The sequence below is a fragment of the Oncorhynchus kisutch genome, linkage group LG11 (genome assembly GCF_002021735.2).
Source record: "Oncorhynchus kisutch isolate 150728-3 linkage group LG11, Okis_V2, whole genome shotgun sequence".
Classification (NCBI taxonomy): Eukaryota; Metazoa; Chordata; class Actinopteri; order Salmoniformes; family Salmonidae; genus Oncorhynchus; species Oncorhynchus kisutch.
In genome coordinates this window covers 45,746,853-45,770,947 of record NC_034184.2, presented here as the reverse complement: position 1 = coordinate 45,770,947, position 24,095 = coordinate 45,746,853, and the positions used below count along the sequence as shown (strand labels likewise).

Genomic DNA, 24,095 nt, shown 5'->3' with positions numbered 1-24,095 from the left:
GTCTCAGTGCTAGAGGCGTCACTACAGACCCTGCTTTGATTCCAGGCTGTATCACAACCAGCCGCAAAATTGGCACAGTGTCATTGTAAATAAGGGACGGCAGGTAGCCTAGTGGTTAGAGTGTTGGACTAGTAACCGAAAGGTTGCAAGATCAAATCCCCGAGCTGACAAGGTAAAAATCTGCTGTTCTGCCCCTGAACAACGCATCTAACCCACTGTTCCTAGGCTGTCATTGAAAATAAAATAAACATTCTTAAGTGACTTGTCTAGTTAAATAAAATACAAAAATAAGAATTTGTTCTTAACTGATTTACCTAGATAAATAAAAGTGAGGTTGGGCACTGATTGGGCGATAAGGGCTGGCTCGCAGTCGGTGTAACAGTGTTCAATGGGGTTGAGGTCAGGGCTCTGTGTAGGCCAGTTAAGTTCTTCCACACTGATCTTGACAAACCATTTCTGTATGTATCTTGCTTTTTCAATCCAGTGTTAATCTGCAAAATTGTAATCATTCGCCTACCTCCTCATGCCTTTTGCACACAATGTATATAGACTCTCTTTTTTTTTCCTACTGTGTTATTGACTTGTTAATTGTTTACTCCATGTGTAACTCTGTGTTGTTTGTTCACACTGCTATGCTTTATCTTGGCCAGGTCGCAGTTGCAAATGAGAAGTTGTTCTCAACTAGCCTACCTGGTTAAATAAAGGTGAAATAAAATAAAAAAATAAAATTGTGCACTGCTGAAACAGGAAAGGGCCATAACCAAACTGTTGCCACAAATATGGAGGCTCAGAATTGTCTAGAATTGCTGTAGAGTTAAGATTGTCCTTTACCGGAACTAAGGGGCCTAGCCCAAATAATGAAAAACACCCCCAGACCAATTTTTCCTCCTCCACCGAACTTTATAGTTGGCACTATGCATTGTGGCAGCTAACATTCTCTTCACATCCGCCAAACCCAGATTTGTCCGGTGGACTGCCAGATGGTGAAGCATGATTCACCACTCCAGAGAACGTGTTCCCACCGCTCCAGAGTCCAATGGCGGCGAGCTTTACACCACTCCAGCCGAAGTCTTGTGTGCGGCTGCTCGGCCACGGAAAACCACTTCATGAAGCATCCGACGAACAATTCTTGTGCTGACATTGCTTCCAGAAGCAGTTTGGAATTCGGTAGTGAGTGTTGCAACCGAGGACAGACTATTTTTACGCTCTATGCGCTTCAACACTTGGTGGTCCCGTTCTGTAAGCGTGTGTAGCCTACCATTTCGCGGCTGAGCCATTGTTGCTCCTATACGTTTCCACTTACAGTTAACCGGGACAGTGCTAGCAGTACAGACATTTTACGAACTGACTGACTTGTTGGAAAGGTGGCATCCTATGACGGTGCCACATTGAAAGTCACTCATCACTAAGGCCATTCTACTGCCAATGTTTGTCAATGGAGATTGCATGGCGGTGTGCTCGATTTTATACACCTGTCAGCAATGGGTGTGGCTGAAATAGCCAAATCCACTAATTTGAAGGGTTGTCCACATACTTTTGTATATATAGTGTAAGTCACATTTTTTTATATGATTCATTATGATCTAAAAGGCTAAATTTATCCTAGTCTGAGATGGTTTGTGAATACAGGCCCAGGAATTTATGTGCTGGTTTCCGCGGACTCTGAATAAGCCTAGTCCTGGACTTAAACCACGTACAATTCTCCATTCAAATTCTCCATAGAATATCCTTTTGACTCCAGGACTAGACCTAATCTCTTTACAGACAACTGGCCCTGAGATGTTGCATTACGCTCATTTACCTAAGTTTTGGCCACTTATAGGCACCACTGGTCAGAGTGAAGGCTCCTATCTCCAGCTGCTGGATGTGCATGGCCAGGATGTGGGCAGCAGGGAGGGTGGGTCTCCTCCTCACATGATCTCCTCCCATCAAACACAGGTTATCACTCTTCAGAAAGACCTGACAAAGAGAGAGGGAGAGGTGAGAGATAAAAAAAAGAGGGATAGAAAGAGAAAGTGGGGGAGAGAGAGAGATGTCTTACTCTTCCCTTGATTTATAACATCTTGAAAGTTTCATCAAAAAACAAGCTATGAAGTTTAGCAAATTACTTTTCCTCATCTTTGCAAAGTCGGCATATGTGTTCTTAGAGAATATATTGCATCAAGTTTGGTTCTACAGTTGAAGTCGGAAGATTACATACACCTTAGATAAATACATTTAAACTCAGCTTTTATTTCTTTCAACACATTCCCAGTGGGTCAGAAGTTTAAATACACTCAATTAGTATTTGGTAGCATTGCCTTTAAATTGTTAAACTTCAGTCAAATGTTTCAGGTAGCCTTCCACAAGCTTCCCACAATAAGTTGGGTAGATTTTGGCCCATTCCTCCTGACAGAGATGGTGTAACTGAGTCAGGTTTGTAGGGCTCCTTGCTCGCACACGCTTTTTCAGTTCTGACCACACATTTTCTATAGGATTGAGGTCAGGACTTTGTGATGGCAATTCCAATATCTTGACTTTGTTGTCCTTAAGCCATTTTGCCACAACTTTGGAAGTATGCTTGGGGTCATAGTCCCTTTGGAAGACCCATTTGTGACCAAGCTTTAACTTCCTGACTGATGTCTTGAGATGTTGTTTCAATATATCCACATAATTGATCTCCGCCTCATGATGCCATCTATTTTGTGAAGTGCACCAGTCCCTCCTGCAACAAAGCACCCTCACAACATGATGCTGCCACCCCCGTGCTTCACTGTTGGGATGGTGTTCTTCGGCTCGCAAGCCGCTCCCTTTTTCCTCAAAACATAATGATGGTCATTATGGCGAAACAGCTCTATTTTTGTTCCATCAGACCAGAGGACATTTCTCCAAAAAGTACGATCTTTGTCCCCATGTGCAGTTGCAAACCGTAGTCAGGCTTTTTTATGGCGGTTTTGGAGCAGTGGCTCTTCCTTGCTGAGTGGCCTTTCAGGTTATGTTGATATAGTACTCATTTTACTGTGGATATAGATACTTTTGTACCCGTTTCCTCCAGCATCTTCACAGGGTCCTTTGCTGTTGTTCTGGGATTAATTTGCACTTTTCACACAAAAGTATGTTCATCTCTAGGAGACAGATCTCCTTTCTGAGCGGTATGACGGCTGCGTGGTCCCATGGTGTTTATACTTGCGTACAATTATTTGTACAGATGAACGTGGCACCTTCAGGCGTTTGGAAATTGCTCCCAATGATGAACCAGACTTGTGGAGGTCGGCAATTTATTTTTCTGAGGTCTTGGCTGATTTCTTTTGATTTTCCCATGATGTCAAGCAAAGAGGAACAGTTTGAAGGTAGGCCTTGAAATACATCCACAGGTACACCTCCAATTGACTGAAACGATGTCAATTATCCTCTCAGAATCTTCTAAAGCAATGACATCATTTTCTGGAATTTTCCAAGCTGTTTAAAGGCACATTCAACTTAGTGTATGTAAACTTCTGACCCACTGGACTTGTGATACAGTGAGATATAAGTGAAATAATCCGTCTGTAAACAATTGTTGGAAAAATGACTTGTGTCATGCACAAAGTAGATGTCCTAACCAACTTACCAAAACTATAGTTTGTTAACAAGAAATTTGTGGAGTGGTTGAAAATAGAGTTTTAATGACTCCAACCTCAGTGTATGTAAACTTCTGACTTCAACTGTATATAGCCTCCAGCCGTTCTCAAAAGAGAATACGGTGTGTTGCCTGGCAGCATAATTTAAAAAAAGCAAATAACAAAATGCTGGCCAGCTGTGAGTGTGTCACAGAATTTCACACACAGATGTGCTGCTTGAAGGTGTTTTTCTTTTGGCATATTTTCCTGAAGCCCCACACGTGTCTCTGGTACAGAAGGCACTCTCACACTCACACACACACACACACACACACACACACACACACACACACACACACACACACACACACACACACACACACACACACACACACACACACACACACACACACACACACGCCTTACCTGCACGGCTCGCAGCTCCTCTAGGACCTCACACACCTTGGTAGACAGATGTTTCCAAGCCTATCAGCAAGAGAGGAGGTGTTTAATTTAGCAAGAACCAATACATCTGTCTCACGCTTACGGAAGCTTATTCCCGTTAAGAGTTTTTTTGTATCAATTTGGTACAACTTTCACAAGCACGTGGTACATTTTCACAGCTCTTAGTACACAACTCAAAACAGATCATCAAAAATGCATTTGTTTCAAAGCACATTTTTAACCCTGTGTGGTGTTTTTGTTATTCATCCAATGTTTGCGGGTCTGATGGACCCACAACATTATTGGGTTTTTAAAACAATACAGCCATAACAATGTAAAAATACCAAACTTATTTTTGCGTGGATTCCGCGAGTGCTAGCTGGCTGTACTACAGACACCTGTCGTAATCCTGGGAAAGACTCATTGTTATCTTTTCGTAAAACAACTGGTTGCAGTAAAGAGCCAAACTGGATCCTAAGGAGATCCTGAGGGAAATCGACGAGTACCAACAGCTTTACGCTATGGAGGAACAACATACTCCATCATGGAAAGATCCGACTACCTCACAAAATAACTTTAACCCAACAAAAAAAAGAACAAATTAATCTACAAACACGGACGATATACTTACTGTTGAAGTAGAGGCTAGTGCTCAGGCTGGAATACATGCAACACTAGAAAAGTTGTGTGAGGAGGTAGCAGGGCTGAGGGGGAGTTTGGAGTTTAGCCAGAGGGAAATTCTCACGCTCCAAGGAGAGAACAAGGCACTCACAGCCAAGGTTAAGATCCACGATTCCAACATGGATTGTCTACTCAGGGAAAACAGGGTGATGAAGGAGTTGCTGCTAAACATAGAAAGTCGTAGCATGGGTGAAAATCTATTTTTTCTAGGATTCCTGAAGACGCATCCAATAATCCAGAGGGCACGATCAGAGAATTCATGCCATCTGCCTTGAAACTTCCTATAGAGACTGTAAACAAGGTGGCTTTCCACCGAGTACACAGACTTAGAGCTCAGAGCGACAAGACCAAGGGTCCCCAACTGATCATCACAACATTTGAACACTACCAACAAATGTAGCTGATCAAAAGCAGGGTAACAGAGCTAAAAGGGACCAAATTCGGTCTCAATGACCAATTTCCAAGGGAGATAAACAAACGTTGTAAGAGACTGTATCCGGTACAGAGGCAACAGAGGGAGAACAGTAAGCGTGCCTTTCTCATTGTGGACAAATTCTTTATAGATGGACAGCTATTCCGAGACAGCTCCATAACACCACGGCTGTACTAAATTCTACAGGGACTTCAGGTTAAGAAAGTATGGGAACTGTAAAAATATCTGAACACTATGAAGTGGATATGAACACACACATACTCAATTACATGCTCGCTTACACATGGATTTATACATACACACACACCTAATCTCGCTCTATTCTCTCACTCTCTCTCCCTCTCTTCTCTTCCTCTAATGTCGAGAAATGTTTTATAATTTAATATGTTTCTTGTTTGTCTATATTTTTTATGCATTTGTCTACAAGCTTATATATGTTTACAACAAGCAAGGGGAAGATATCAGAATAGGGGCATTATGTGTGTAGGAAATCTGATTAGGTTGATGTCTATGATACTGGATGTGATTTAGTGAGAGTTTGTACGATGTCTGTATAAGAGTGTGCTGTCTAAATAAATAATAACTCTGCCAATTTGCATGGTTGAGTGTCTATGTGTGTAACATGTAGTGCGTATAGGCTTAATATTAATGATGATAATTGTATCCATATCGTATCACCGTCAAAGTTGCATCATAATTACATTATTGAAAAAACACATCCCAGCATTTCCATAGCAATTGATGTTTCACATGATCATGAAAGAGGCCTTGCATTACTTTAGAGACGGCTTTACCACAGTACAAATGTATTCCGTACAATATGTTATTACATACCTTGCCTCAATTTTCTAACATCTGTGGCATTGGCTCACAGGCAAACAGGCAAGGGAATAAAACAAATATTGCTAGAACCTATTTGTTGAATTCTAAATATCAGACATTTGAAAGCTCAAATTTTGACCGTCGCAGTAACTTTACAAGCGCTAATTATGGTCAATTTAGGCTGAGAATAGTATCTAGTTAAGGCAAGGGGTGAAATAAGTATAGCCAGTTATAATTGTAACGGATTAGAAGGTTATAAAAAAGACGATCAGTCTTTTACGTGGCTAAAAGAAAAGGAATATAACATACACTGTATACAGGAAACTCACTCTACATCCTTAGATGAAGTTGCGTGGAAAAAGGAATGGGGTGGTGAAATAATTTTCTGTCATGGACAAAGGAACTCAAAAGGTATGATGATATTAATTAACCAAAAATTCGATCTGAATGTGCAAATAGTCAGGAATGATTCGCAAGGAAGGTGGATCTTTTTGAATATAAAGGTGAATGGAAAAGAGATTAGGCTCATCAATCTATATGGTCCAAATCAGGATGATCCACACTTCTTCAAAAATATTTACACCAATTTATGAAACTTACAGGCAACAAATGATCAAATCATTATGCTAGGAGACTATAACACAGTGTTAAGTACCTTAATGGACCGTAAAGATAATCACTCTACAAACTATCATCACCGTGCCCTTAAAACCTCTTGAAACTAGGGGGCACAATTTTTTTGGGGGGGGGAAATAACGTTCCCAAAGTAAACCGCCTATTTCTCAGGACCAGATGCTAGAATATGCATACAGCTTAGGATAGAAAACACTCTAAAGTTTCCAAAACTGTAAAAATATTGTCTGTGAGTATAACAGAACTGATATTGCAGGCGAAATCCTGAGAAAAATCCAATCAGGAAGTGACTCTTATTTTGAAACCCCTGTCTTTCTATGCACTCCTATTGCCCATTGAAAGGGATATCAACCAGGTTCCTTTTTCTGTGGCATCCCTAAGGTGTCTACAGCCTTTAGACGTAGTTTCAGGCCTTTATTTTGAAGAATGAGCGTAAACGACTACATTGCGTCAGTGGCCAGCTGAGGGCTCTCAGTGTGATTCTTGCGTAAAAGACAGAGGTAGTCATTTTTCCTCTCGCTCCTACTGAAAAGCCAATTATCCAGGTTGATGTATTATCGAATAGATATTTGAAAAACACCTTGAGGATTGATTATAAAAAACGTTTGCCATGTTTCTGTCGATATTATGGACATCATTTTGATTTTTTTTGCCGTTGTCGTGCCCACTATTTCCGGTGGCCTTCTCAACATAACGTGACCAACAAAAGGAGGTATTTTGGGTATAAAAATAATCTTTATGGAACAAAAGGAACATTTGCTGTCTAACTGTCTCGTCAGTGAAAACATCCGAAGATCATCAAAGGTAAACGGTTCATTTGATTGCTTTTCTGATTTTCGTGACCAAGCTTCCTGCTGCTAGCTGGACATAATGCTATGCTAGGCTATCGATAGACTTACACAAAGGCTTGTCTTGCTTTGGCTGTAAAGCACAATTTAAAAATCTGAGAAGACAGGGTGATTAACAAAAGGCTAAGCTGTGTTTCACTATATTTCACTTGTGATTTCATGAGTATGAATATTTTCTAGTAATATTTTTTGACTGTTGCGCTATGCTAATTAGTGTAGTTGATGACAATTCTTCCGGATCAGGGATGGGTAGTTTTAAGAGGATATAGGAGTATGCCAGTCTTACATTATAAACTATTCATTGTGCGTTCCTTGTGAAATATAATGAGTAGATTGGTTTAATCACCAAAACACAACTTAAATGATATCTTCTCAATTTAGTAATTTTAACAACCAGTTAAATCAATAGCAAAAAATTTAAGATATCTGTTTCAAAATTGCCCCTTGAATGTAGTATGCTACAGTACTGTAAATTACAGTATATTACACTGTTTTCACATGAGGAAATATTTAATACAATTTTATTAGTCACATGCGCCGAATACAAGTAAGGTGTAGACCTTACAGTGAAATGCTTACTTATTAGCCCCTAACCAACAATGCAGTTTAAAAAAATACGGATAAGAATAAGAAATAAAAGTAAAAAAATAATTAAAGAGCGATAGTAAAATAACAATAGCGAGACTATATACAGCGGGGTAGCGGTACAGAGTCAATGTGTGGGGGCACTGGTTAGTTGAGGTAATATGTACGTGTAGATAGAGTTTTTAAAGTGACTATGACTACTTTGATAGGTGTACAGGAGCCGTATGGCTTGGGGGTAGAAGCTGTTTAGAAGCCTTTTGGACATAGACTTGGCGCTCCGGTACCGCTTGCCGTGCGATAGCAGAGAGAACAGTCTATGACTAGGGTGGCTGGAGTCTGACAATTTTTAGGGCCTTCCTCTGATACCGCCTGGCATAGAAGTCCTGGATGGCAGGAAGCTTGGCCCCAGTGATGTACTGGGCCGCTCGCACAACCTCTGTAGTGCCTTGCGGTCAGAGGCTGAGCAGTTGCCATACCAGACAGTGATGCAACCCGTCAGGATGCTCTCGATGGTGCAGCTGTAGAACCTTTTGAGGATCTGAGGACCCATGGCAAATCTTTTCAGTCTCCTGAGGGGGAATAGGTTTTGTCGTGCCCACTTCACAACTGTCTTGGTGTGCTTGGACCATGTTAGTTTGTTAGTGCAGTGGACACCAAGGAACTTGAAGCTCTCAACCTGCTCCACTGCAGCCCCGTTGATGAGAATGGGGGCGTGCTTGGTCCTCTTTTTCCTGTAGTCCACAATCATCTCCTTTGTCTTGATCATGTTGAGGGAGAGGTTGTTGTCTTGGCACCACACGGCCAGGTCTCTCCCTATAGGAAGTCTCGTCGTTGTCGGTGATCAGGTCTTCCACTGTTTTGTCATTGGGAAACTTAATGATGGTGTTGGAATCATGCCTGGCCGTGCAGTAATGAGTGAACAGGGAATCCAGGAGGGGACTGAGCATGTACCCCTGAGGGGCCCCTGTGTTGAGGATGAGTGTGGCGGATGTGTTGTTACCTACCCTTACCACCTGGGGGCGGCCAGGAAATCCAGGATCCAGTTGCAGAGGGAGATGTTTAGTCCCAGCATCCTTAGCTTATTGATGAGCTTTGAGGGCACTATGATGTTGAACGCTGAGCTGTAGTCAATGAATAGCATTCTCACATAGGTGTTCCTTTTGTCCAGGTGGGAAAGGGCCGTGTGGAGTGCAATAGAGATTGCATCATCTGTGGATCTGTTGGGGCGGTATGCAAATTGGAGTGGGTCTAGGGTTTCTGGGATAATGGTGTTGATGTGAGCCATGACCAGCCTTTCAAAGCACTTCATGGCTACAGACATGAGTGCTATGCATCGGTAGTCATTTAGGCAGGTTACTTTAGGTTACCTTAGTGTTCTTGGGCACAGGCACTATGGGGGTCTGCTTAAAACATGTTGGTATTACAGACTCGGACAGGGAGAGGTTGAAAATGTCAGTGAAGACAGTTGCCAGTTGGTCAACGTATGTTCGCAGTACACGTCCTGGTAATCCGTCTGGCCCTGTGGCCTTGTGAATGTTGACCTATTTAATGGTCTTACTCACATTGGCCATCGGTGAGCGTGATCACACAGTCTTCTGGAACAGCTGGTGCTCTCATGCATGTTTCAGTGTTATTTGCCTCGATGCGAGCATAGAAGTAGTTTAGCTCGTCTAGTACGCTCGTGTCACTGGGCAGCTCTCGGCTGTGCTTCCCTTTGTAGTCTGTAATGGTTTGCAAGCACTGCCCCATCCGATGAGCATCAGAGCCGGTGTAGTACCATTTGGTCGTAGTCCTGTATTGATGTTTCGCCTGTTTGATGGTCGTCGGAGGGCATAGCGGGATTTCTTATAAGCTTCCGGGTTCGAGTCCCGCTCCATGAAAGCGGCAGCTCTAGCCTTTTGCTCAGTGCAGATGTTGCCTGTAATACATGGCTTCTGGTTGGGGTATGTACATGCGGTCACTGTGGGGACGACGTCATCGATGCACTTATTGATGAAGCCAATGACTGATGTGGCGTGCTCCTCAATGCCATCGGAGGAATCTCTGAACATATTTAATGTCTGTGCTAGCAAAACAGTCCTGCAGCTTAGCATCTGCTTCATCTGACCATTTGTTTATTGATGTAGGCACTGGTGCGTCCTGCTTTAATTTGTGCTTGTTAGCAGGAATCAGGAGGATAGAATTATGGTCAGATTTGCCAAATGGAGTGTGAGGGAGAGCTTTGTATGCATCTCTGTATGTGGAGTAAAGATGTTCCAGAGTTTTTTTCCCCCTCTGGTTGCACATTTAACATGCTGATAGAAATGTGGTACAACGAATTTAAGTTTCCTTGCATTAATTCTTGCGACTATCAATCCCGTATCCGGGAGCGTAATCATAGCCTCAAGCGCATTACCATAACGCAACTTTTCCTATTCATTAAAATCGCAAATGAAATGAAATAAATATATTCAAACACAAGCTTAGCCTTTTGTTAACAACACTGTCATCTCAGATTTTCAAAATATGCGTTACAGCCAACGCTAGACAAGCATTTGTGTAAGTTTATCATGGCATAATGCTATGCTAGTCTCTGCTGGCAGCAGGCAACATTTTCACGAAAATAAGAAAAGCAACCAAATGAAATAATTTACCTTTGAAGAACTTCAGATGCTTTCACTCAGGAGACTCCCAGTTAGATAGCAAATGTTCCTTTTTCCCAAAAATAATATTTTTGTAGGCGAAAAAGCTTCCGTTTGTTCATCCTGCTTGGCTGAGAAATCGACCGAAAAATACTTCAACTATAACGCCGAACTTTTTTCAAAATTTGCTCCATAATATCGACAGAAACACGGCAAACGTTGTTTAGGATCCATCCTCAAGGTGTTTTTAACATATGTATTCGATAATATATCCATCGAGGCAATTAGTTTCTCATAAGAAGCGATTGGAAAAATGGCTACCTCAGTATTTTACGCAATATTTTCTCCGGGAGACACCATGTGACCACTCGCTATATATGGTCCCTTACAGCCATTTTCCAGTGGAAATGCCTAAAAAGACATCACAATGCTGTAGACACCTTGGGGAATGCGTGGAAAAGCTCATTCGTAGCTCATTCACAGCCATATAAGGAGTCATTGGCATGAGGCAGTTTCAGAAAATGCGGCACTTCCTGATTGGATTTTTATCTGGGTTTCACCTGTAACATCAGTTCTGTGGCACTCACAGACAATATCTTTGCAGTTTTGGAAACGTCAGAGTGTTTTCTTTCCAAAGCTGTCAATTATATGCATAGTCGAGCATCTTTTCGTGACAAAATATCTTGTTTAAAACGGGAACGTTTTTCATCCCAAAATTAAAAAAGCGCCCCCTATATCCAAGAGGTTTAAAAGACCTTCGCTTGAAAAATGAGAAAATAGCAGCAATATTACCGTTTGTCCATTTTGAGACGCCGTAGCCAGTATATACTAATCTAAAGAAATAGATGACTCAATATATCTGTAATTAATTTTGACATTTTTGCAGAAGAGATCTTCGTCTCACAATTTTACTAGGATGTTTGGTGCAGTCTCTCGTTGAATTAAAACAAATAATTTATTGAAGAATCCCTACTGTTGACCAATCACTGACAAAGGGGCATAGACTTCGGCTCCAAACTTCTTGTGCCCGAACAGCCCAAAAACCCTTCACCGAAGTCCAAAAATAACAGAAATGTCACAATGTCACATAACATGTCATATAACGAGCTATACCAAAATGTTTTGACTGAGAAGCAGGCGAACACCTTAACAAGTGTTACCAGTTTGGAGTTTTGTACTAATAGTTTAGAAAATTCATTACATACTTGTGAAAATAGTACCAAAGCGATATAAAAAAAACTCTAAGTTCAGTATTGACAAGAACAGGAAGAGTATTATTAGAACATGGACAAACAACAAGAACACATCATTTCAGTTGTTACACTTTATGGCAATTCATAAGGTAAGCACCCATTTTAGGTGCTGTTATGTCCTCCCCGAAATTTGATTTGAACACAAATTCTGATGTTCATCTAACTCAGAAAGGAATCAAATATCCACTGGTTCCCATAACAGCACCAAAAGACATTTCACTTTAGGGCCTAAGAGTATGTTATTTATTTCATGGGTGCTCCCTACATGACTCTGGTCAAAAGTAGTGCACTACAGTATATAGGACATAGGGTGCCATTTCAGATGCAGGCATGCAGACTTACGGGTAATTGCCTGACAAAAACATTCTCCAGACCTCCAAGGACCTGCATGGCCGTGGCGAAGTCTCTAAATTCATAGCAGTGTTTGGCAATTAACAGAAACTTGGTGAGCAAAGCCGCTTGTATCTGCAGCAAGAAAAGAAGAGGAGAGATTCTATGGTCAAGCATTCACACAAATCCTTGTAGAAATCAATTAAAACATCATAGAAGTGCATCTGATGGCTATCACGTAATTCGATTTGACGGACAATGACTGACTTTGAAAATAAATGAACATTAGTGTTTTCAAATCAAATCAAATTTTATTAGTCACATGCGCCGAATACAACCTTACAGTGAAATGCTAACCAACAATGCAGTTTAAAAAAATACAGACAAGAATAAAAGATAAAAAGTAACAAGTAACTAAAAAGCAGCAATAAAACAACAATAGCGAGACTATATACAGGGGGGGGTATCGGTCAGTTGAGGTAGTATGTAAATGTAGGTAGGGTTATTGAAGTGACTATGTATAGATGGCAAAAACAGAGAGTAGCAGTGGTGTAAAGAAGGGGGGAGGCAATGCAAATAGTCTGGGTAGCCATTTGATTAGATGTTCAGGAGGCTTTATGGCTTGGGGGTAGAAGCTGTTGAGAAGCCTCTTGGACCTAGACTTGGTGCTCCGGTACCACTTGCAGTGCAATAGCAGAGAGCAAAGTATATAGCAAGGGTGGCTGAAGTCTTTGACAATTTTTAGGGCCTTCCTCTGATACCGCCTGGCATAGAGGTCCTGGATGGCAGGAAGCTTGGCCCCAGTGATGTACTGGGCCATTCGCACAACCTACTGTAGCACCTTGCGGTCGGAGGCCAAGCAGTTGCCATACCAGGCAGTGATGCAACCAGTCAGGATGCTCTCGATGGTGCAGCTGTAGAACCTTTTGAAGATCTGAGGGCCCATGGCAAATCTTTTCGGTCTCCTGAGGGGGAAAAGGTTTTGTCGTGCCCTCTTCATGGCTGTCTTGGTGTGCTTGGACCATGTTAGTTTGTTGGTGATGTGGACACCAAGGAACTTGAAGCTCCCAACTTGCTCCACTGCAGCCCTGTCGATGAGAATAGGGGCATGCTCTGTCCTCATTTTTCCTGTAGTCCACAATCATCTCCGTTGTCTTGATCACGTTGAGGGAGAGGTTGTTGCCCTGGCACCACTCGGCCAGGTGTCTGACCTCCTCCCTATAGGCTGTCTCGTCGTTGTCGTTGATCAAGCCTACCAGTTGTGTCATTGGCAAACTTAATGATGGTGTTGGAGCTGTGCCTGGCCGTGCAGTAATGAGTGAACAAGGAGTACAGGAGGGTACTGAGCATGCACCCCTGAGGGGGCCCTGTGTTGAGGATCAGCATGGCGGATGTGTTGTTACCTACCCTTACCACCTGGGGGCGGCCCGTCAGGAATCCAGGATCCAGATACAGAGGCAGGTGTTTAGTCCCAGGGTCCTTAGCTTATTGATGAACTTTGAGGGCACTATGGTGTTGAACGCTGAGCTGTAGTCAATGAATAGCATTCTCACATAGGTGTTCCTTTTGTCCAGGTGGGAAAGGGCAGTGTGGAGTGCAATAGAGAGAGCATCATCTGTGGATCTGTTGGGGCGGTATGCAATTGGAGTGGGATAATGTTCTTGATGTGAGCCATGACCAGTCTTTCAAAGCACTTCATGGCTACAGACGTGAGTGCTACAGGACGGTAGTCATTTATGCAAGATTTCTTTGTGTTCTTCGGCACAGGCACAGGTGGTCTGCTTAAAACATCTTGGTATTACAGACTCGGACATGGAGAGGTTGAAAATGTCAGTGACGACACTTGCCAGTTGGTCAACGCATGTTCGCAGTACATGTCCTGGTAATCCATCTGGCCCTGCGGCCTTGTGAATGTTGACCTATTTAAAGGACTCACATCGGCTGCGGCGAGAAAGATCACAGTCTTCTGAAACAGCTGGTGCTCTCATGCATGTTTCAGTGATATTTGCCTTGAAGCGAGCATAGAAGTAGTTTAGCTCGTCTGGTAGGCTCGTGTCACTGGGCAGCTCTCGGCTGTGCTTCCCTTTGTAGTCTGTAATGGTTTGCAAGCCCTGCCATATCCAACGAGCACCAGAACCGGTGTATTACGATTCGATATTAGACCTGTATTGATGCTTTGCCTGTTTGATGATTCATAAACAAGGACATTTCTAAGTGTACATACTGTCACTATGGGGACGACATCATCGATGCACTGATTGAGCCAATGAATGATGTGGTGTACTCCTCAATGCCATCGGAGGAATCCCGGAACATATTCCATGTCTGTGCTAGAAAAACAGTCCTGTAGCTTAGCATCTGCTTCATCTGACCACTTTTTTATTGATCTAGTCACTGGTGCTTCCTGCTTTAATTTTTCCTTGTGAGCAGGAATCAGGAGGATAGAATTATGGTCAGATTTGCCAAATGGAGGGCGAGGGAGAGCTTTGTATGCGTCTCTGTGTGTGAAGTATCGGTGGTCCAGAATTTCCTCTGGTTGCACATTTAACATGTTGATAGAAATGTGGTAAAACGATTTAAGTTTCCCTGCATTAAAATTCCCGGCTAGTAGGTTTGCCGCCTCTGGGTGAGCGTTTTCTTGTTTGCTTATGGTGGAATACAGCTCATTCAATGCTGTCTTAGTGCCAGCCTCTGACTGTTTTGTGTGTGTGTGTGTGTTGAATAAATGAATACACATGAATATAGAGATCAAACAGTAATGTCCAACAGAGTTGTATCCCCATTACTAGCAGATCTCACCTTTATCGAATTACAGATGACAATTTCAGCAGAAACCCAGTTGGAGACACTGTCAGCATATCTCAGTAGCTGTTGGAGGTAGCTGTCCTGTGGCATCTCCTCATTAACAAATAAACTGCTGCCCTCTACTGGAGGTATAGAGTGTGACACATGTCTGTGGGATAAGAGAGAGACAATCAGACTCGAGATTGAGCTGTGAATGAACGGTTGATTTTATGTCAGAGATTGTCAAGGATGCAATGGCTGACTGTCACATACGTCTCATAATCTAGCAAGTGATGCTTGTTTCAGATGATGCATTCTGGTATATGTCACTGAAATATTTGAACCAAAGGGAATATTTACTCACTTGGTGACACTAAAAGCTTTGTCCCCGACTCCTTGAGCTCTAGAGTTGAGGAAATTATTGGGGTGACAGCCTTGAAACATTTCCTGCATTTAAAAAAAAACAAGAGCTTATTTTTCACATTTATATATACAGTTGAAGTCAGAAGTTTACATACACTTAAGTTGGAGTCATTTAAACTCGTTTTTTAACCACTCCACAAATTTATTGTTAACAAACTATATTTTTGACAAGTCGGTTAGGACATCTACTTTGTGCATGACACAAGTAATTTTTACAATTGTTTACAGACATATTATTTCACTTATAATTCACTGTATCACAATTCCAGTGGGTCAGAAGTTTACATACACTAAGTTGACTGTTCCTTTAAACAGCTTGGAAAATTCCAGAAAATTATGTCATGGCTTTAGAAGCTTCTGATCGGCTAATTGACATAACTTGAGTCAATTGGAGGTGTACCTGTGGATGTATTTCAAGGCCTACCTTCAAACTCAGTGCCTCTTTGCTTGACATCATGGGAAAATCCAAAGAAATCAGAATATTTGTAATTTTATTTTTTTAGACCTCCACAAGTCTGGTTCATCCTTGGGAGCAATTTCCAAACACCTGAAGGTACCACGTTCATCTGTACAAACAATAGTACGCAAGTATAAACACCATGGGACCACACAGAGTTCATACCGCTCCTAAACTGCCCTCCCAAGCAAAAAGGCAGTAACTGCTCATAGAGTGGAACTGAGAAAAACGGCTTCAAAGTTTTTTAATTGTCCAGCCAAATGAATTCTAGGGAGATCATTGGAGATGTAATGATCTGTTGCCTTACAATAAGTACATTTTTTTTATTAATGTTGACCCTGACCTCTGACATGAACTTTGACCCTTAAACGGCAGTTACTGCCTTCTTCCTTGGCATGATATGTTATACATTTTCCTGCCATTTTCATTTGTTAGTTTACTATACTTCTCATTTATGCTATTAATACAAGAGCAGTGTATTTAATGACAGTGTAACAGAGTTGAAACTGCATCCTTTGTGTGTCTTCCACTAAGACACCAGTTGTATTTACATAGAGATGTAGGTTCTGCGTCAGTCACATTACATACTGTGTGTGACAAGTAGCCCATGTCTTGTTATACGAATAAATGTGAAAAGCAGCACTGAAATTGTTTGAATTACATGAAATGATTACCTGTCTTGTAATATATGGATGGAACATAATAGAAGTATGACGTAGGGTAATTACAAAATATAAAAAATGACCATGAGATTGCTAATAAACATTTTTAAAACATATTTACATGTTCATATTCATAAGAGTACCCAAATTACATTTAGCTAAAATTGATAAAATGCTGAGTAGTTACATTTCATTTTTGAGTAAAACTTCTTCAGTGCTCTTCCATATCACTCCTCATCCTTAGCAAAGTTGTTCACAGCCAAGGCATTCCAGAACTGCCTTCGATTTGCAGGCGTCAGAGGACACAGCTTGGTGATTATGTCCATCTTCTTGGACTCTTCTATCCTTCTATCATGTGTACGTAGTGTCGACGGTGTCTCTAGAGTGACTTTCTTCATGATAAAGTCGAGCTCTGTGAAGTCCTTTTCTTCATGAAGACTTTTTAGAAGTGGCTCCTGGATCCACGCCTCAACTGGATCTCAGCCATCTCTGCCAGCTTTGGTGCTGCTGCCTTCTTCAGCTTGACGATGGAATGGCCAGCTTTCCATGCCAGGATGTTTTCCTTTTTCATTTCGACCACCTCCACCTTGCCTGCATTGGAAGTGGCGGCCACATGGAGGAAGTCGTACACCACACCTCCAGGTCGAGCTTTCATTTCCTGTTCCACGCCATGGTGGAAACTGTCTGCACTCATGAAGGTGTGTCCTGGCTCAAAGAACTTGAGGGTGATGGCCTCCATCAAAGTTGAGTCAGCATTGACAACACTCACCAGTGATGTTAGGAGGCACCAGTTTTTGTTTTGAGAAGTGCAGTTATCCATCCACTGCATGCTTGACATCTCTCTCCCTCTCCAGTGCTGTTACATAAGATGAAGTAATCTCCTCTGCCTTCCGACCAGCTGTTCCGACCAGATTGTTTTCTTCTTCATTTGAGACTTCTTTCCAATGGTGGTGAATGTCTCGCGATAGGCAACGATTCTTCTTGTGAACAATGCTGTTTTCAAACCTTTCATGCGAGGGAGCATGATGACTTTTTGCATATCAACGCTCCTCACAGACCAGTCCTCAGGCCAATCTTTCAGTGCATCAGCCTGGTAATGGCTTCTGCTCTGCCCTGCAGACTTCTTATGTTCCTCATATTTCCTACATTGCATGCAGTCAGGGTTGGGGATGGTGAATTCGGGTGCTGCATGGCTGTTGTCTTGGCAGGCTTGGGTTTCCATGGCCTCATTCTCCCTGTGCTCCATCTTCAGATGATGACCCTACACCAAACAGAGCTTGCACTCCTCCTCTCCAAGCTTCACAAAGCTGATGTTCGTAACCGCAGCTGGCATCTTTGTTCTTCTCCTTGTAGTCATTATGCATGAACCGAATATTGACGTCACTAGAGAGGTAGATTTGTTGATTTTATCTTGTGCAAACATTATCATAATAATTTTCACTGTCATAACTCAGTTCATCTATTCATTTCATAACTGCTCCCAAAAAGGCTCTTAAATTTACAAATACAAAAAAATTACATGGATGGACATTAACAGGAATAAAACCTAGCATTGACGTGGGTGTACTGTCCTAATACACCCTCACATACATCCACATGGATACTAATCATCTAGACCACAGGGATTGGTGGAAGTCATGCAAAACTGTTTATTCTGCATTCATGTAATGATGGCACTGAAGCAGACACATTGAGCACACATTTGGCATGTCAAAGCTTGTACTAATTACATATGCCACCAACAAAGGTGGTGGATACGATACTGAATTGTCAAATGCCACGCACACTCGTTTTCCGGATGAGCGCACACACAGCATTGCTAGCTCATTAATTCTATATCTACTCACATGTTCAGGGTTTCTGGTTCTTTTTTATATTCCAGTATTGCGTGGCTGTCCCGACTGAAAGTTAAAATACCAAATTGTATCCACCACCTTTGTTGGTGGCATATGTAATTAGTACAAATTCACAAAATGTTCCTTCCTTCATGAGGAAGGAAAATTAAGTGGATATATTGAAGCAGCATCTGAAGACATCAGTTAGGAAGTTAAAGCTTGGTCGCAAATGGGTCTTCCAAATGGACAATGACCCCAAGCATACTTCCAAAGTTGTGGCAAAATGGCTTAAGGACAACAAAGTCAAGGTATTGGAGTGGCCATCACAAAGCCCTGACCTTAATCCTATAGAACATTTGTGGGCAGAACTGAAAATGCGTGTGCGAGTAAGGAGGCCTACAAACCTGACTCAGTTACACCAGCTCTGTCAGGAGGAATGGGCCAAAATTCACCCAACTTATTGTGGGAAGCTTGTGGAAGGCTACCTGAAACGTTTTACTCAAGTTAAACAATTTAAATGCAATGCTACCAAATACTAATTTAGTGTATGTGAACTTCTGACCCACTGGGAATGTGATGAAATAAATAAAATCTGAAATAAATCATTCTCTCTACTATTATTCTGACATTTCTTAAAATAAAGTGGTGATCCTAACTGACCTAAGACAGGGAATTTTTACGAGGATTAAATGTCAGGAATTGAGTTTAAATGTATTTGGCTAAGGTGTATATAAACTTCCACCTTCAACTGTAGGTCTGTGAATTTGTTTTCAGTTCATAAAGTAGTGATTTGTCTCCCCCCCCAGTGTCTATGAATAACAATGTGTTTGTGAGTGAGTGTGAATGCATGAGAGAGGGAGAAATTGTGCAAGTCTGTTTATCTGTTGCTGCAGGATGATTTGGTGGGCTGTGCGTGTGTGCATGTCAGTGTGTGTATGCACGTTCGTGCGTGCACATGTTTACCTGCTGCAGTAGAGTGAGTTGCTGTGCCGTGTGTTGGGCGCTGTGTTCACTCTGACTAAAAGGGTGTCTTTCCTCGCTTCTGAGGCAGGCACTGGAGATGTCATCCATAAGGGAGGTGTAGCAGGGCCGCGGCAGGGCTGCTGCTAATGAGTAGGCCTGGTCTTTGGTCTGGGTTGCCTGGGGCTCCACCACCCTGGATATTTTCCACTGGAAACTCTACAGAGATAAATCAACTTAGAAAGGTTCCGTCTATGAATACATATACTGAACTAAAATATGAACGCAATATGCAACAATTTAAACGATTTCGCTGAGTTACAGTTCATTTAAGGAAATCAGTCAATTGAAATAAATTTAGTAGGCCCTAATCTATGGATGTCACATAACTGGGCAAGGGTGCAGCCATGGTCCCACTCAATCAGAATATATATTAGTGTAAATGGGTTTCTTTTGAGCCAGACAAACTTCCCGTACTTTGAACCAATCAGATGATTTTTGGTTCAGGTAAGACAAACAACATCACCAACATAATAGTACACGTATAATAATGCTTATATGGACCTTCTTTCCAGAGTCCTCAACATGTGATTTTCTGCATATGGTATGAGAAGACAATGCATCATCTTCTTCATGCATGCTGATTGGGCTCCCACAGCTTTGGCTCCACCTCCTCCTGGGAGAGCTCTGAAGAGTGGTCAGAAGCCTCTCTCCTCTGCTGTCTACTGGAGACACCTAAATAAGAACCAGACCATTACAAAAACATTGTTTAAAAGTATTGTATTTATAAATACTCTGAAAAATCGACAACAAAAGCAACCACAATGACATCAACAAAAACAACTATACTGCTACAGATTTAGCTGGTCAGTTGAGACATTTATTGAATGATAAATTGACTTGCTTGAGTGATTGGTTTTATCATTCGATTGCTTTGTCATTTAATTGATGATTGATCTTTAATTACGTCATTGGTGAGGAAGTTTTCCAGTGTGATCAGCAGGATGGACTTGGGGCTGAAGTCCACCAGTCTGCAGTCAGTCAGCCAGGTTTGCAGCACATCCAGACTCCGGTGGTACACCTTAGCACGGTCCCCTGACACATTTGGACCACCTCTGGTAGAAAAAGAATAACCACAAATAACCACAGAAATATATTTACGAGACCTGACATTCAAATTTCACAGATTATGAGGTGAAAAATGAAAATTATATTTAAATCTTTGGCATACTTTTACTCTCTCGGACATAGCTCAGTTGTGGTTTTTGAGAGATTAAAAAAGCTGTCATTTTTACAAAAGAGTAAAATAAATTCAGGACAGTTATTTTTCAGAATTCCTCTGGAAGTTTTGATTTTTGATTTTCATCCAGGGTCACGCCTGATATTCTGAGAACTGATTTGGGCCTGGGCTTGGATTATTCGACATCATTGCATGTTTGGAGACCAACGCTACTGTAGTAAGAAATAAATGTGTGCCTGTAGCCTATCGCTCTCCCTCTCTGTGCTAGACATGAGCCTGCAACTCTCTCTCCAGCTATCCATCCAGCCCAGAACCCAGCTTCCTGTAGAGCAGCGTTTCTCAATTCATTCCAAGGGGTGTACATTTTTTTGTTCTTATCTATTCCAGACCAGAAGCCCATCTAGCTGGCGTCGCTATTGTCCATTTCCGGAGTTAAAACTATGTAGAATAGACTCCCTCCATGTGTGGTTCCCACTAAGAACAAACCAGATGGGATGGCGTATCGCTGCATGTGTGGGGGGGGGTAGGGAGGGTTTGGCCGGTAGGGATATACTTGTCTCATCGCGCACCAGCGACTCCTGTGGCGGGCAGGGCACAGTGCACGCTAACCAAGGTCGCCAGGAGCACGGTGTTTCCTCCGACACATTGGTGCGGCGGCTTGGTTGGGTTGTGTTTCAGAGGACGCATGGCTTTCGACCTTCGTCTCTCCCGAGCCCGTACGGGAGTTGTAGCGTTGAGACAAGATAGTAACTACTAATAATTGGATACAATGAAATTGGGGAGAAAAAGGGGGGTAAAATTAAAAAAAAGGTAGCTTTCATGCCAATATAATTTTATGTGAACAAAAATGTGATTCTCATTTATACAGGCCCATGTTTACAGTTCTTACTTGACAGTTATAGTCACTTTGTTTTTTTATACAAGTGGCCCTTCATTTTCTTATTGTTTCTGACAAATGCCAATTATATTATCACAATTAACATTTTACCATAGAACCAGAATTGCTTGACCAGACATTATAATTCCACAGAATCAAATAACCATAGAAATAGAATGACTAGAACGGACACCATCCAAAGAGCATGAAATTAATTTGTGTTTTATGTCTGTCTGTCTTTTATTTCTGCTACAGTAGCCTTACATACCCTGCTGCTACAGCACTGTTGAATTTTTCCATCAGGAACTGAAGGAGTTCTTGAGGGGTGCAGAAATAGCGGTATGTGTACAGGAACTGTTGGATGTAGCCCTCCAATAGAGCATTTCTGTCAAAGGAGATAGAACACAGAGTTTAGTTTGGTATCTGTTGAATGTGATCTCACTATACAACATGTCTAGAAGAATTAGGACAAATCACAATGAAACACATTTGGGCACAAATCTAAATAAACAGAAATGTCTCTTTGTGTCATATGTAGGATATCATGTAAAATGTTCTCAGCAATCATAGGCATGATGGTGGACAGTAAAATGTGGTGCTCAGTTGAATAACACATTGTCCACTAGAGGGACACTATTTAAACCATACATGCTGTTACACTGTTAATCACACTCATGGGTTTAATAGTTCATGTTTTACTGTAACCTAAACGTGTTAATGTAAGCTAATATATAGTGCATTAGTGTTACCTGGCATAGAGGTAGGTCATGAGACCCAGGGGTGTGGCGGCCTGCAGGCTGCTCTTCCCTCTCTCTGCCCCAGACAAAGATACCAATCCCAGCATGGCAGGCTCCTCTGAGGGCTGGAGATCCAGAGGGCTCCCTGGACCAGATGCTGCCAGGGAGGGGAGGAGGGACATATCCATACCCCACTGATCCACACTCAGAACCTGACCAAACCAACCAGGCAGAGATGCACACTAAAAACAAATGGTTCCATAGAGTGCCAAATAAGGGTTATGTGGCTTGCAACCATAGCGGAAAACCTTTTAGTGCTATATGGAACTTTTTAAAAAGTTCTATAAAGAACCATGCTTATAAGGTTCTAAATGGAACCTGTATGTTGCTGTAAAGAACACTTTCATAAGGTTCTATAAAAAAAGGTTCTATACTCCGCTATGGTCACAACCCTTTTTGGGGCTGTATAGAATATGCTACTTTATAAACATTTAATGGAGAATGGTTCTATAAATCTCAAAGGTTCTTTGTAGAACCATACATGTTTTTTTATTCTGGTTTAATAGCCATATTATATTGTTAAAATTCCATAGGTTTTATTATTGTGTTTATTAACAATCTATGATGGGTAATTCGCTCCCTGATATGTATACTGCTACTACCGTTTTTATAGCTTAAAACAACGTTTTTCTCCAGATAAGTTACAAAGTAATTCTCTAAAGAGGGTGAATCCTCACTGCAAAACAATAAATAGTGGGGAGAGCAGATCAATCTGGTCCACGTAGATTGTTTCAGTGCGTTTTTGAAAATTATTTTTATTTATTTTTGCAGGCCATCTAATAATTTGGCCAGGTAAAAAAAGCATTAGGCTTTACATTGGAGATTTTACATTTTTTCATGGTTGTAGGTTGATTTTTAAGCATATTTTCTTTTAACTAAGAGCTGTTGGGGAGTCAAATGAGCCGGCTCTTTAACGAGAAGCCGACTCAACGAAAAGACTCGGAATGCTCATCACTAGTTGAATCAGGTGTGCTAGCTATGGAACGGTTGGGGTTCCCTGAGGTAAGAATTGAGAACTAGTAACTTAGTCAACCATTCTCTATTGACACAAGGCCATACATAAAGTCTTTCACAAGACACAGGGCCGGATTAAGAAATCATCTGTTCAACCTGTCCGCACCTCAAGATATTTCTTTACACAGTCTAGGAACTCCACTTTGGACCTCAACTCCTCAAACTGGATCTTGAGTTTGGACAGCATCAATCTAGCCTCCGAACCTTCAGAAGAAAAACACATAGAAATATTGCATTTCTTTCTCTATTTATCAACCAATAGTAGACATTGGGAATATAAAAGTGATGAGGGATTGATTTGTACCTTTATTTTTTCTCTCTTGGTGGAGCAGCTTTTGGTAGAAATTCCGGGTCTTTTTCAGATTCTTCATCTCGATCATGTGCTGCTGTTGAAGCTCCTACAAGGAGAAAATGCAGTACATAACATATAAAGTAGACACCAAGCCATTCAGATCACACACTCTATAAGGCACCACTCGCCCGCCCACTAGTCATTCGCAAAACATGTCTCTCTTCCTTGCGCACTGCGAGAACGGAAATGTGGTGATGCATCTCACTCATATACTGTATGACCCGATTCAGGAAACTAGGTGTATGTCGCAAGTCACGACTTCACAGGAGAGCCATTTGAACGTAAAAAATATTTTTGTTTATCAAAATGTGGGTTTTGGCAGAAATACCTTCTCGAACATGTGAACTTTCATGTGCCTTAATAACAAACATGTATGCCATCTGTAAATACGAATAAAATCATTAAATTACGAGCCTTGTTGGTTTAGCCACGGAAAAAAGTCAGCAGCCTTCCCACTAGCCATGAT

The 24,095-nt window shown here is 41.7% G+C and overlaps 1 protein-coding gene across 1 annotated transcript in view; it reads right to left on the bottom strand.

Annotated features, from left to right (window-relative positions):
• LOC109898830 (kinase non-catalytic C-lobe domain-containing protein 1) overlaps nt 1-24,095 on the bottom strand; it is a 94,199-nt gene that overhangs the window by 4,625 nt on the left and 65,479 nt on the right. Inside the window, exons 18-29 of the mRNA XM_031835848.1 lie at nt 23,582-23,675; nt 23,384-23,481; nt 22,216-22,415; nt 21,735-21,851; nt 20,317-20,464; nt 19,914-20,084; nt 19,353-19,568; nt 15,377-15,459; nt 15,028-15,181; nt 12,241-12,363; nt 4,005-4,064; nt 1,802-1,959 (exon numbers count right to left, since the gene is read on the bottom strand). Coding sequence (XP_031691708.1) covers nt 1,802-1,959; nt 4,005-4,064; nt 12,241-12,363; nt 15,028-15,181; nt 15,377-15,459; nt 19,353-19,568; nt 19,914-20,084; nt 20,317-20,464; nt 21,735-21,851; nt 22,216-22,415; nt 23,384-23,481; nt 23,582-23,675 — 1,622 coding nt within the window. The remainder of the gene's footprint in view (nt 1-1,801; nt 1,960-4,004; nt 4,065-12,240; nt 12,364-15,027; nt 15,182-15,376; nt 15,460-19,352; nt 19,569-19,913; nt 20,085-20,316; nt 20,465-21,734; nt 21,852-22,215; nt 22,416-23,383; nt 23,482-23,581; nt 23,676-24,095) is intronic.